The sequence below is a fragment of the Heptranchias perlo genome, chromosome 15, assembly GCF_035084215.1.
Source record: "Heptranchias perlo isolate sHepPer1 chromosome 15, sHepPer1.hap1, whole genome shotgun sequence".
NCBI lineage: Eukaryota > Metazoa > Chordata > Chondrichthyes > Hexanchiformes > Hexanchidae > Heptranchias > Heptranchias perlo.
Window position 1 is genome coordinate 32,546,169 of NC_090339.1, and position 12,721 is coordinate 32,558,889.

At 45.9% G+C, this 12,721-nt stretch overlaps 1 protein-coding gene across 4 annotated transcripts in view; it reads right to left on the bottom strand.

Annotated features, from left to right (window-relative positions):
* Positions 1-2,596: 2,596 nt before the first annotated feature.
* arhgap36 (Rho GTPase activating protein 36) overlaps positions 2,597-12,721 on the bottom strand; it is a 103,257-nt gene continuing 93,132 nt past the window's right edge. For 3 of the 4 annotated variants that reach the window (XM_067997033.1, XM_067997031.1, XM_067997032.1), the window contains 2 exons: positions 12,056-12,312; positions 2,597-5,914 (listed from right to left, as the gene is read on the bottom strand). In XM_067997033.1, the coding sequence (XP_067853134.1) occupies positions 5,280-5,914; positions 12,056-12,312 (892 nt within the window). In that variant the 3' untranslated portion in view covers positions 2,597-5,279. The remainder of the gene's footprint in view (positions 5,915-12,055; positions 12,313-12,721) is intronic. The other variant, XM_067997034.1, reaches the window with a different exon arrangement.

Genomic DNA, 12,721 nt, shown 5'->3' on the forward strand with positions numbered 1-12,721 from the left:
GAACGTATCGTGCGGGGGAGAGAGCATATCGCGGGGGAGAGAACGTATCGTGCGGGGGAGAGAACGTATCGTGCGGGGCAGAGAGCATATCGCGGGGGAGAGAACGTATCGCGGGAGGAAGAGAACGTATCGTGCGGGGGAGAGAACGTATCGTGCGGGGCAGAGAGCATATCGCGGGGGAGAGAACGTATCACGGGAGGGAGAGAACATATCGCAGGGGAGAGAACGTATCGTGCGGGGGAGAGAACGTATCGTGTGGGTGGAGAGAACGTATCGCGGGGGAGGGAACGTATTGTGCGGGGGAGAGAACGTATCGTGGGAGGGAGAGAACGTATCGTGTGTGGGGAGAGAACGTATCACGGGGGTGAGAACGTATCGTGGGGGGAGGGAACGTATCGTGTGTGGGGAGAGAACGTATCACGGGGGAGAGAACGTATCGCGGGGGGAGAGAACGTATCGCTGGGGGAGAGAACGTATCGCGGGGGGAGAGAACGTATCGCGGGGGAGAGAACGTATCGCGGGGGAGAGAACGTATCGTGCGGGGGAGAGAACGTATCGCGGGGGGAGAGAACGTATCGTGCGGGGGAGTGAACGTATCGTGCGGGGGAGAGAACGTATCGTGCGGGGAAGAGAACGTATCATGTGGGGGGAGAGAACGTATCGCGGGGGAGAGAACGTATCATGGGGAAGAGAACGTATCATGGGGAAGAGAACGTATCGCGGGGGGAGAGAACGTATCGCGGGGGGAGAGAACGTATCGCGGGGGAGAGAACGTATCGCGGGAGGGAGAGAACGTATCGTGCGGGGGAGAGAACGTATCGCGGGGAAGAGAACGTATCGCGGGAGGAAGAGAACGTATCGCGGGAGGGAGAGAACGTATCGCGGGGGAGAGAACGAATCGCGGGGGAGAGAATGTATTGTGCGGGGGAGAGAACGTATCGCGGGGGAGAGAACGTATCGCGGGGGAGAGAACGTATCACGGGGGAGAGAACGTATCGTGTGTGGGGAGAGAACGTATCGCGGGGGGAGAGAACGTATCGCGGGGGGAGAGAACGTATCGCGGGGGAGAGAACGTATCGCGGGGGAGAGAACGTATCGCGGGAGGGAGAGAACGCATCGTGCGGGGGAGAGAACGTATCGCGGTGGAGAGAACGTATCGCGGGGGAGAGAACATATCGCGGGAGGAAGAGAACGTATCGCGGGAGGGAGAGAACGTATCGCGGGGGAGAGAACGTATCACGGAGGTGAGAACGTATCACGGGGGAGAGAATGTATTGCGGGGAGAGAACGTATCGTGCGGGGGACAGAACGTATCGCGGGGGAGAGAACGTATTGCGGGGAGAGAACGTATCACGGAGGTGAGAACGTATCACGGGGGAGAGAATGTATTGCGGGGAGAGAACGTATCGTGCGGGGGAGAGAACGTATCGCGGGGGTGAGAACGTATCGCGGGGGAGAGAACGTATCGCGGGGGAGAGAATGTATCGTGGGAGGGAGAGAACGTATCGTGCGGGGGAGAGAACGTATCGCGGGGGATAGAACGTATCGTGTGGGGGGAGAGAACGTATCGCGGGGGAGAGAACGTATTGTGCGGGGGAGAGAACGTATCGCGGGGGGAGAGAACGTATTGTGCGGGGGAGAGAACGTATCGTGGGAGGGAGAGAACGTATCACCGGGGAGAGAGGTATCGCGGGGGAGAGAACGTATCGTTTGTGGGGAGAGAACGTATCGCGGGGGAGAGAACGTATTGTGCGGGGGAGAGAACGTATCGCGGGGAAGAGAACGTATCGCGGGGGAGAGAACGTATCACGGGGGAGAGAACGTATCGTGTGTGGGGAGAGAACGTATCGTGGGGGGAGAGAACGTATCGCGGGGAAGAGAACGTATCGCGGGGGAGAGATGATATCACGAAGAGAACATATCACGAGGGGGAGAGAACGTATCGGCAGGTTGCGGGGGGAGGCGGCTGGTCACGGGGGTGGGGGTCAAGTCACAGGGTTGTGGGGGGCGGCTTCTCCAGAACGGGTTACTTGGCTGTCCCCCAAACCTGCCGCAGTAAAACCAAAAGTAGGGGCGCTCGTGGCGGGTTGGGGTTGGGTTTCCCATTGTTAACAATTTAACCCACTACGCCACTGTCCTGCCCATCCTGGAGGGGGCTAGAATTCCCCCCAATGTGTCTCAGTCTCAATTTCCAAATAGCAGCCCTGACTGCACCAGCCATCCTTTTGCGAAATGGAAGTGTCACAATTTAGTGCCAATTGGTAACAAATTATAGGAGGTCTTGTCCTGTGGACCTTTATCCAGAAGCAACTGGGTTGGGACTGTCGCAAATTTATTTCAGATAGGAGCCTTACAACCAGAAAATTGGGGCTGGATCTGCCATCAGGTTCTACAGGTAAAAGGAGAATATGCTAACATTGTCTCACCTGTTTGATAATGCAGCCTTTGAAGCACAGTACAGTATGTATCTTTACTCATTTTGCTAGCTTCAGCCTTTGCTAACTTGCGCAACAAGCTTTCTGCAGCCATTGAAATATTTGTATTCAGCCACTTTGAAGAGAACAAGAAGACATTAATAAACTGCAGAATGGGTGTGTAAATGGCAAATGAGTTTTAATATAGATAAGTGTGAGGTATTACATTTTGGTAGGAAAAATAAGGGGGCCACATACTGCTTGGATAATAAGAGACTAAATGGGGCAGAGGAGCAGAGGGATCTGGGGTACAGATACACAAATCACTAAAATGCTGGTTAATAAGGCCATAAAAAAGCAAACCAAGCACTGGGGTTCATTTCTAGAGGGATAGAATTGAAAAGCAGAGAAGTTATGTTAAACTTGTATCGAACCTTGGTTAGACCGCACTTGGAATATTGTGCACAGTTCTGGTCTTCATATTATAAAAAGGATATAGAGGCATTGGAGAAGGTGCAAAAAAAACTTACTAGGATAACAGAACTGAGAGGTTATACCTATCAAAAAAGATTGAGCAGGCTGAGGCTCTTTTCTCTAGAAAAGAGATGACTCAGGAGTGACCTGATAGAGGTTTTTAAGATTATGAAAGGGTTTGATAGAGTAGATGTAGAACTAGGGGCCATATATATAAATATATATATAAGATAGTCACTAATAAATCCAATAGGGAATTCAGGAGAAACCTCTTTACCCAGAGAGTGGTTGGAATGTGGAACTCGCTACCACAAGGAGTAGTTCAGATGACTAGCATAAATGCATTTAAGGGGAAGCTACATAAACACATGAGGGAGAAAGGAACAGAAGGATATGCTGATAGAGTTAGATGAAGTAGGGAGGGAGGAGGCTCGTGTGGAGCATAAACACAGCATGGATCTGTTGGGCCGAATGGCCTGTTTCTGTGCTGCACATTCTATGTAATTCTATGTAAGATCAATTAAATAAAACTTGTATTAATTAAAATTGCTACAATAGCTTTGGGTGGACATCATACGAGGCCCCATATTTTATTGTAATAGTGAACTATATTTGATGTCACAATAAATACGAGATTGGTTGGCCCAGGTAAAACGCTAAAGCCATTTGATCTTTTTTCCCCCTTCATGTAGTTGTGAAAACATTTTTGAAATGTTTTGCCAGTTTCTCCTCCTTCACATCAAGTCCAGTACTTCCCTCACCCAATGTCCAACTACCTTGTACTTTCTAACAGGAGTCATTGATAATGATCAGAATTGGGAACACCAGTTGATTTTTCCTCTTCCTAATCAAGGGGCCCAACCATTGACTCAGCTGAGATAATTAATTTCTTATTTTAAGCAGTAGTGCTGATTAATTCACCACAATGCCACACATAATATACCAGCATACAAGCGCTTGTCATTGGTATCATGCCAGGATTGAAGTGAATGGAAGATCTGAAAATCACAGCCCACATGCTATAACAAAGACAAGCTACCATGCTTCTGGTGCAAGAAAGCACTAGGATCTAGAGGGGTTACAATAACAAGTAACAGGTAAACATGATTTCAAAGTAAATAACACTTAATAAAAACTTATTTTGATCCAAAAAGAATCATTGACCTCTATGGAATGCATGCAGAGATCCTGTACAATTAGAGGAGTGTCCAGGATGATATCCTCTGGGATGGCTTTAATTTCAACTATTTGTAAAATAATGACTTGCATTCACCGCATTTTTAGATAATGTTTTGTGTTCACCAAGTTGAGGGATATTAATGCTAGGACATTTCAAGCACCCAGAGTCAAGATCAGCTGATATTTCCATTTCACATACCAGCCATCCATGTGGTTTTACTAATTAAAACTGCAAAGTTAGTGCCACATTATGGGCAGTCTGTGGACCTGTACTCAATAGAGACTAGGTTGATATTTGTCAAAGATCATTTACTGTACGACTTTTAAATCAAGCAAAGAGGGGAGACTCTTACCTCATCATTCTGTGTTGGATTCAAACTCATAGGGTATAGTTGAAAAGGCAGTGTCCTAGTCCACCAGCTCACAGCTTATATCACTCTAATACTCGGGAGGAAGGGGATGTTCAGAATCAAGGCACAATTCAGCAATAGAATGTGCCATTAGCATGCACCAGCCTATAAACACCAACAAAATTGGTACTCAACCTCTAGGCTAGCCAATTCATGGAGAGTTTAATTTTTTTAATAAATATTCAAATAAATAGCTCTTGAATTCATCAGTTGTTCAAAGGCAGGCAGATATTCTGCTTGTTTACTTCTGGGAACTGAGGAGAATTTTTTGCAGAATTTTTCCTCAAGAGATGCGATTAAATAAATTGGGTGGAGTTCACGATAGGACAGATTGTACAGAGTGTGTGGAAGGAGCAGGGTGTGGGGGCCGAACTGTTTTTCCTCAGTCCAGACGCTCTGTTCTTACAATCCCAAAGGGTCTGGACATTCCTTTAAGTGTTATCAGTTCAAGGCCTTACACAAGATAGACTGAAAAAGATTTGTGCTTATTTTAAATAAAATTATAAATGCATAAAAATATAAGAATTCAAGTTTTGCCAAAGCTAAGCTTCTGCACATAGATGCAACAACCAGCGGAAACAAAAAGTAACATTTAAATATCTATCAGGAGGGGCTCTGCAGTATTTCAAAAAAAGGCAAATAATAGCCAAGTTGGAGATTAGTTAACGCAGTGCAGTACTACCGTTTACAGAATGTGTAATATGTATAACAACTAACATGAAATAATGAACTCAAAAATGTCCCCAAAAATGTTGAAGTAACTTCCTTTTAGAAGTGTTCAGTGAATGGGAAATTTCTAAAGTCATACAGCAGTTTCACGAAGAGAATTTTTTTTCTGATCACTTCTCAAGTTACAGTGCTGAGGTTGCTGTTGTCTCTGTGCTTTGGTTGGCGAGCCATCCCCCATGTCTCTTTTCACCCAGACATTAGCTTCCATTCCCTCCCTACTCACATCATTTTGTAGTGCCTCACTCCTCTCAGATGCCTGAGGAATGAAGCTAGATTCAGTAGTTTGTTTTTTGTTCAAATACTCATTGCCAGATGAGCTGGCGACTTCGCTGAAATTTTTTAAGTCTCTGCCCATTTTAGCAGTACATGAATGCAAGATGGGACTTCTATATTTTGGATAAAGATCTGAATGTACTCTTCTCAGTTTAGTTGCTGTTTTTTTATTCTTCGTCAGTTCTTCAGTGCTGCCTGCAAAGAATCGAGTGCAATTAAGACTTGCGAGCATGTGATGGCTTTGGTGCTCTTGGTGAGAACTGGTAGCTAAGGATACATGTGGAGACTTGCTCGTTGGAATTAAAGTTGTGTTCTGTGTCCTGCACTCTACTTCTTTCACAAATCCTCTTGTTGGTTCTGAAAGAACTGCTGTTGTAAGGTTCTCATGTGAACGTGATGCCTTCTGTTGACTGAAGGACCATTTCTCACCTGTGTCTTCATGTAGGTTTAAGATAATTGAAGAGAGAAAAGAGAAAGAAAGCCAATCATTTCCTATTCATTTTTGCTAACTCGAAGGGGAGACGCCAAGGATTTACAAACAATTTTTATTTAAAAACAAACTTTTCTCAGCAATAGCAATTAGCCTCCAAGAACTCCATGATGAGCCTATTGAGAGCACGTCCTTGCACGGAATATTTGAGGAGTTGACTTAAAGGACAGACCAGGTCTGGCTTAGCAGCTAAATATCATAATTGTGCTCTGGATTCTTAATTAACTGTCAGTAGTTACACAGAAGATTAGTTAGTATATGTATATCTTTCCCATAGTGTTGCTCATGGGGAGTGGAGATAGTGGGATATTCCCCACATTGTTGGAGTTGGTTGGTTGTAGGGTGTGCATCCACAGAGAGGTGAAAAGTCATATGGGCAAAGAGACCCAAAAGGACGTAAAATATTGAGCACTTAGAGCGAAATTGACATGGACAGAGTTAGCGCAAGAGTCAAAATTGAGAAAAATAGGAGCTCTCAGAACAAAACAGAATGTACATCCAAAGCTGTTGAGAAAAGGAAGGCCTGTGGGGGCAAAAGTTGGTGAATATGTGGCAAGATGTAATGGGCAACTGTATAAATAAGTTTTGCAATTGTTTTTCTGAATTATTGATTTTGTATGCTTTTATTATATTGTAAATATTTTATGTAGGAGTATATACTAGGGTGGATGTGGAAACAATATGGCCACTGATAGCTTTTCCTGCCTCTGTAGCACTCAGAAGTTGCACTCTTGCCTGAGTCAGGAGGTCGTAGTTTTAATGCCCACTTCAAAGACTTGAGCCCATAATCTAGGCTGACACTTTAGTGCAGTACTGAGGGAGTGCTGCACTGTCAGAGGTGCCGTCTTTTGAGCCCTTAACCAAGGCCCCATCTGCCGTCTCAGGTGGCGTAAAAGATCCCATGGTACTATTCGAAGAAGAGCATTGAGTTCTTCCGGTGTCCGGGCCAACATTGATCCCTCAGCCAACATCACTAAAACAGGTTATCTAGACATTTATATCATACTGTTTGTGGGACCTTGCTATGCGGAAAATGACTCCTATGTTTGCCTGCATTGCAACAGTGACTATATTTCAGATGTGCTTCATTGACTATGAAGCACATTGAGAATCACATGGTTATTTGAGCCGATCAGAATAACATGACTTTTTGTGCTACAGATACACATGTAACTTTGAATTATCTTTCATAGATTAAAAATTGTAATGCTGATTTTTCACCACTAGATAGGGCTGGCTACTTTAAGAAATTCTCTGCTGGACGATAGTGTATTAAAACATGTTAATGTTAGTTAACAGGTGAACTATATGTTCTGGAAATTGCTGATAGTTAACTCCTCAGTAGTACACAATGAGTTACCTTTGTTTTTTGTGTGTTACAAAGACCGCTGGTTTACACACGTTTTTACTGTTTTCAGTTTCTGGGCTACAATTCCTACACAGTGAGAGAGCCAGTGAGAAGGAAGAAACACTAATCTTCATAATCATGGATGAAGAAATGGTGGTACATGTCCAAGTCAGGATGGTATCTTGTTGGTTCCCTCACCATCTGTCACAGGTTCAGTCTGACTGCCATGTCCTTCAGGTGCTTACAAATTTATGTCAGAGGCCGAAGACAATGGCTTCAGTCTTCGGAGGAAATTACGGCTCATCCACGACTGGATATCAGACAAGCAGCCTAACAATACAGACGCAGTGAAGGGGTCGAGCGAGGTGGTGGAGGGATAGAGCTGGGTATCAGCAGTGTACATATGGATGCTGACCCCATGTAAGCAGATGATGTTGCCAAGGGATGATGATGAGAAAAAGGAGGCCAAGGATAGATCCTCGGGGGACTCCAGAGGTAACGGTGCAGGGGTGGGAAGAGAAGCCATTGTTAGAGATGCTCTGTCTACGATTGGGTAGATGACCATTGAACTAAGCGAGTGCAATCCCACTAAGTTAAACAACGAAGGAAAGGCGCTGGAGGAAGATGGTGTAGTCAACCATGTCAAAGGCTGCAGAGAGGTTGAGGAGGATGAGAACAATAATGTACCGCAGTCACAGTATAATAAGTAATAATATAATATTTAATAAATAACATAGTATATTGAATCACACTACTTCCCGTCATAGGTGCAACCACTGGGTTTTTTTTGGTTCACTCTTCGTCCATGTTCCAAATCCTTGAATTATGCCTGATGTTCCTCCAATATTTTTTATGTGGTTATGCCTCTAAATTCTGTGATAACTGTTACTACTGAGAGTGGAGTAGAAATTCAGGCATGCCCATTTTTGGGCACACAGGGTATGATCTGTGCAGCTGAATGGTGAGCCCCAAAGTGCCCCCAATATTGGGCCTCGGACCTCATTTTCATCAAGCTGGTGTGGTACAAACAGCCAGCCAGAGAAGAGTCATTGAAGATCGGCCCGCTATTAGTGTTGCAGCAGCCCTCAGGTAAATGAAGGCCGGGAGTGGGGTAACGGAGGCCGGGAGCGAGCAGAGGGGGGGCAGCGGTGATCGGGGGAGCAGGAGGTGAGAAGCGGTGATATGCACCTGCAAAGGGCCTAAAACCTGTCTCAGGCGTCACTGCACAACGAGCTTTTTTCCTTTCCCAATATGGTCGGAAATTTGCACGCGCTTCCAGCCCGGCCTATTGAGGACTTAGTAGGCTGGTTAGTGCCCGAAAAATGAGCGTTGTGCGGCCAAATTTATAAGCCAGAGACTTTTAGGATCAGAGGGACGCAAGAATATATTGTGATCTGCAATATCACCCTGAAAGGGGAAAAAAGGACAGCAATCTGTGTTTACTGGACAGTTGCCAAATTCTGTTGTAAATTCTTGATTAAATAAACACCTCACAGATCTCCATGAGACTCCATCAGCTTTTGACGTAGAGATCTGTAGGTCACATCTGGCATCAATCACATTCTGTAACACAGGTTTATTATTTAAACTACTGCTTGTGGCAAATTGGAAGAGATCCAGATGTTTAACAAGAAGGAGGAATAAAACTGTGTAATAAATACTCCATTGATTGGTATGAACAGCATAATTAACGAGTGCAATTTACTGTAATCCGCTCTACATGTTTAGACGTCAGGGCCAGGGCTTTAACTCGGGACCGGGCGGGGGGGCAGGAGGGTCGAATCGCGGACCGGAAACCTGGAAGTATGGGTTTCCCAGACGTCCTTACAATTTTGAAGTAAGGACGACTTTTAATTATTTTTTTGTTGGTTTGCCGTCCGATAGGCCGGCCTGATTGACAGGCAGGCCTCAGCCGGACGGGAGCAGAGCAAGGAAGAGGACGTGAAAAGGTAAGTCTTCAGGTAAGTCTTAGATTGTATGGATGGGGGGTGGCATGAGGGGCATGGGATGGGCATGGGACACAGGTGGGCATGGGGGCACTGGTGGGCACACCGATGGGCAAGGGGGTGCATCGATGGGCATGGGGGTCACAGGGGGAGGGGGGAGTGCAGTCATCGGAGATCAGTCACCGGGGAATCAGTCATGGGGGTGGGGGGGGGGAGAATCGGGGGTCAGTCACCGGGTGTCAGTCACCGAGGGGGTGGTTGGGATAGAGGTCATCACGGTGGTCCACGATCGTTGGGGATTCCGTGATCATTGGGGGGGGGGGGTCAGCGAGCGTAAGTGGGGGGCCCGCGATAATTGTAGGGGTCGTTGCATGTAGGCTTTTTGGGCCTGGGGGAAGCACTTCTGCTCCTCCAAGCCCACAAGCTGTGCCAGAAAGGCACTTCCCTGCAGTTTCAGGCCTTCTCGCCTCCTCTCACGTGGCATGAAGGAGAAGGCCCAGGTACCCTGGCCCCCAGGGGCTGCAACCACAAAACCTGAAAAAATGGTGGCCCGCAGCCTCCTTGAAAGATTTTAGCATCTAACCCGCCTCCTGGGAGCGGGTTGGTCGCCTGCCCCTCATCCCGCCCCAGTGAAAACCGGTAATGGGTGGGTTGGGGGTGGATCTGAAATTGTTGCAATTTTCAATGCCCCCCCCGCCTCGCCCCCAACCCACCCATTTTTCACAGTTAAAATCCTGCCCCAGATCTTTCATGGTGTTGCTCAAGGTGAGTCAGAGGATATGTAGTATTGTCCCCAACAACATTCAAATATTATGAAGGCCACTGATTTATGATGAATGAAGTCAAACTGCCTTTGTTTTAAATTTGTACTTAATATTTTTTCTGACAAGGAGAGGAGGATTACATCATGTAAAGGTACTGGTATATCTGAGGCGTTGAGAATAAAAGCAATGTTGGTTAAAAATAAAGAAATGAATGTAAAATAGAGAAATTGCTGGAGAGAAATTATATAGAAATTTAAATCAGATGAATTGATTGAAAAATAAGATGAAATTGTATATCGGAAGATGTTTTATATAGTTGTAGATGTTTAGGAATGGGAGATAAAAGTAATTAATGTTGAAATATATGAAATAATAAATTAAAATGTATATATGGTTTGTATATAATGTAATGTATATGGTGTGAATATAATTTGTGTAGAGTAAATATTCTATATGATGTGTGTATTCAATTTAATTTGTGTGGCGTATTGTGTATATACATACAATAAAAATATTTCTGGAACTTAATACTTGTGTGCTGGGGAAGGTTGTGTTTATGTTGCTGAGTGTCTGATAATGGGGTGAGTGGTGGGGAGGTACAAAACATAAGGGAAGGAAAGGGAAGGAAAGAGAAGATGGGTTCCTGCCATTTGGGTGAAGTGGGAGAATATTGAAAGGGATGTATAGGTGTGGCAGGAGTAGCGAAGGTGTTTCTGAGCTATCAGAAGATTGGGTGGGAGGGTCATGGGATATGCAAGTAGTGGGAGGGGCTTTTCAGGGTCTGGGAGTAGTGGGTGCAGTTTGTGTACATGTAGTAGTGGTTGTGAGATGTGGGGAGTACTGGAATAGTCGTGGGTTATAGGACCCATTGGGAGAGAGTTTCAAAGTCTGGAAGCAACATGAAAGGGTATGGCAATGGTAGGTTGATGGCTCCAGGTTGTGGCAGTGTTAGAAGAATGGTGCTGAGGTGTTATTTTCAGATCTTGAGTATGAAGGAGAGGGGCCTGTGTCTGTGAGCATTGGGAGTGGGGGTAACGGGGTGGGACATTGGGCTGCGGGCATGAGTCTGTGAGAACGTTGGTTGTGAACTCTGGCTGCACTTGGAAGGGGGGAACCAGAGTGTGGTAGGACTGGAAGTGGAGTGATGAGGTATGAGAGAGAGGAGTGGGAATGCTAGGGTGTGGCAGTGGGAAGAAAGATATGGATACTTGGTAGCGGGCAGAAGCAATGAAACACAGCAAGAGGGAGCATGGGGATAAGGAACTAGTGCTTGGGGATAGGAGCGGTGAGAGGGAGCAGCACGTGTGGAGCAGCGAGCAGAGGGAATAGACGAGGATCTTGGGCAGGAACAGTGACAGGCGGCACAAAGGGTTGTGGAAAAATAAGGGTTCTTAGGGCAACGAGGGGCAGTAGGCGGGAGTGGGAGGGGACTGAAAAACATGAACCTCGGGATGGGTGGAGCAGCATATTTCCCTGCCTTCTCACCAAAGTACTACCAGTAGTGCCAGAAGAGGGAAAGTGATACAAGCCAGCCACGAGTGGGAGGGGTCTAATAGTGGCCACCTCTCTTTCTCGATTGCCCCCCTAACTGAAGCAAAGGTGTCCATAGCTCATGCAGAGCCTTTTGTAAACATTTTTTAAAATTCCCCGGGATGCTTTTCCATCTTTAATCACGGCTCCTCCTCCTTCCTGCATTGCAGTGGATGTCCCGCAGCATGCCACCAAATTTCCCTTCTTGGCAGTGGAGGGCAGCCTCCCCGTGGTGAAGATCCCACCAGGAGCCTACCCTACATCCGTAATTAGGCTCGACCCAAGAAAATGGCTCAGGTTGGGGTGGCAGATTAAGTGATACGCTGAAGTACCTCTAGTAGTGAAACCTACCTGGAGAAATATCTAGCCCCGTGCATCATGCAACTTCCTTCTTAACAAAGGTTCTATAACTCTGGTCTGAGGTATTTTATTGCATTATTTAAACTAATTTCATGAATCATTTCCATTACAACTCAAACAGTAAACCAGATCTCTTACTTTTTAGTAATCGTGGAATAAAGGTCTTTCCATGCTGGGGATGTACTTGTCCAAAGAATGCCAGTGCTCCTGGTACTTTAAACAATTCAGAACCCGAGCTGTTTTCCCTTTGATCCTTCAAAGATTGTCCTTCGCAGGAGCTGGGTGAGATGTTCATAGGTGTGAGGTCACCAGTTATGGAGCTGCAGGAGTCACATGCAGGCTTTGAGCAATGGTGTTCTGCCATCACAAATGCTTCATTTCCTTGATCTGAATCCCTGGGCAGACACATGGCAGATGAAATTTAATGCAGAGAAGTGTGAAGTGATGCATTTTAGTAGGAAGAATGAGGAGAGGCAATATAAACTAAATGGTACAATTTTAAAGGGGGTGCAGGAACAGAGAGACCCCCTTTTGTACACAAATCGGTGAAGGTGGCAGAACAAGTTCAGAAGGCTGTTAAAAAAGCATATGGGATCCTGGGCTTTATTAATAGAGGCATGGAGTGCAAAAGCAAGGAAGTTATGCTAAAGCTTTATAAAACACTGGTTAGGTCTCAGCTGGAGTATTGTGTTTAATTCTGGGCACCACACTTTAGGAAGGATATCAAGGCCTTAGAGAGGGTGCAGAAGAGATTTACTAGAATAGTGCCAGGGATGAGGGACTTCAGTTACATACTGAAGCTGG